At 46.4% G+C, this 1,432-nt stretch overlaps 1 protein-coding gene across 1 annotated transcript in view; it reads right to left on the reverse strand.

The window, feature by feature from the left end:
- Window positions 1-17: 17 nt before the first annotated feature.
- The window catches only part of LOC111239867 (perforin-1-like), a gene marked incomplete at its 3' end in the record, with an annotated part of 2,633 nt that continues 1,218 nt past the window's right edge, over window positions 18-1,432 (reverse strand). The window contains exons 2-6 of the mRNA XM_022769786.1: window positions 1,288-1,424; window positions 1,048-1,186; window positions 791-871; window positions 210-706; window positions 18-111 (exon numbers count right to left, since the gene is read on the reverse strand). Of these exons, the coding sequence (XP_022625507.1) occupies window positions 18-111; window positions 210-706; window positions 791-871; window positions 1,048-1,186; window positions 1,288-1,424 (948 nt within the window). The remainder of the gene's footprint in view (window positions 112-209; window positions 707-790; window positions 872-1,047; window positions 1,187-1,287; window positions 1,425-1,432) is intronic.

Here is a 1,432-nt window from a genome sequence, read left to right on the forward strand (position 1 = left end):
AGAAGATTAACACTGACCTTGCCCAGATCATAACGTGCGTTCCAGCGAGGGCTGTTTGATCTGATCATACGGGTCTTGCGGTAGATGGAGCCGTACCACATCTTAGCATATCTGTGAAATGGAAAGGAAAATACCTGTATCAATATTTGTGTTTGATGCATCACATTCACTGTGCCATCTCTCTGTATCTCGACTTGTTCTCTACGCACCCCTCAGTCCTGCCCCATCTATCTCCTTTCAGTCCCCAGGCTCGGACGATGGTCACCACCAGTCTTCCCTTCGAGGCCTGTTTAGGACAGCAGCTGGAATCCAGGTTAGGGTCATGCCAGCCACAGTACGGTTGTGTTGTTGAGCTCTTGATGCCGTGGTCTTTTAAGTACTGCTCTATGGCGACCTTCAGTCCTTGCTTTTTTGTCGTGTTTGGCACCAGCTCGTACAGTGGTCTCAGGGAGTACTGAACAACTTCTGGGAGATCCTTAAGGGTTTTCAGCCAATTTCGGTAGCCCACGGAGTCGTTCCTGGTGAGTGCAAACTCCCCGACCCAACCTTTGCCTCCTACCACCTCTGTGTAATGCTGGTGGAGTCCAGAGCTGAACAAGGTGGAGATGCCCTGGTTCTGTAGGACTTTGCTGCAGTACTTTTGATTAGAAGACAGTTTGATCTTCCCCAGGCCTACATTGATACCCTGTGACAAGCAGCTGTGCACCTAGATGACAGGAGGGGATTTTAGATGTTGTTTTTGGTACAGAGTGTGTTTACTGGTTTCATTAGACATGTGTGCTACATATACCATGGAAGAGGAGAGGCCATTCAGTCTGGACAAACAGGTACGTGCAGCTGTGACTCGCCTGAATCGGCCCCCAAGATGAACCTAAAATTACACACAAGAAAATGTTGTTATATTCAGTATATATATATATATATATNATTACACACAAGAAAATGTTATTGAGACAAAGATATATGGTGTCGTATATTCCTGTGAAGTCATTAGTCAAGCAGTCAAGACATTAAAATTGAGGTGTGTGTGTGTATGTGTGTTTTAACCTGGCGGATATAATGTGTGCCGTAGGTCTCTATGATCCGTCTGTACTGGGTCTTAGTTGAGTCGCTGTAGGAACTGGGTAGGTTTGCCAAATCCCTACTGAGTTCATAGCTGAGGGGTGGTCTGTCTGACACACGGTAACTAAATGCAAAAAGACAGCACAATAAATTACCTGCGTGTACAAACCTAGAGGGTAAATCAGACATTCTGTGGTCATGTAGGTGGAGGTCTTCACACCCTACCTGTAATGGCTACAGCTGACTCTGTGAGTGCTGAAGGTGTAATGGTCCTCTTTGCTCCTGTCTGTAGCAAAGACATATGCAGTTGAACGTGTTCCCCCCACCTCCAGGCCGGCAAACTTCTGGAAATCTAGTCCCAACTGATAAA

This window comes from Seriola dumerili, unplaced genomic scaffold, assembly GCF_002260705.1.
Source record: "Seriola dumerili isolate Sdu_G_001 unplaced genomic scaffold, Sdu_1.0 BDQW01005488.1, whole genome shotgun sequence".
Lineage (NCBI taxonomy): Eukaryota > Metazoa > Chordata > Actinopteri > Carangiformes > Carangidae > Seriola > Seriola dumerili.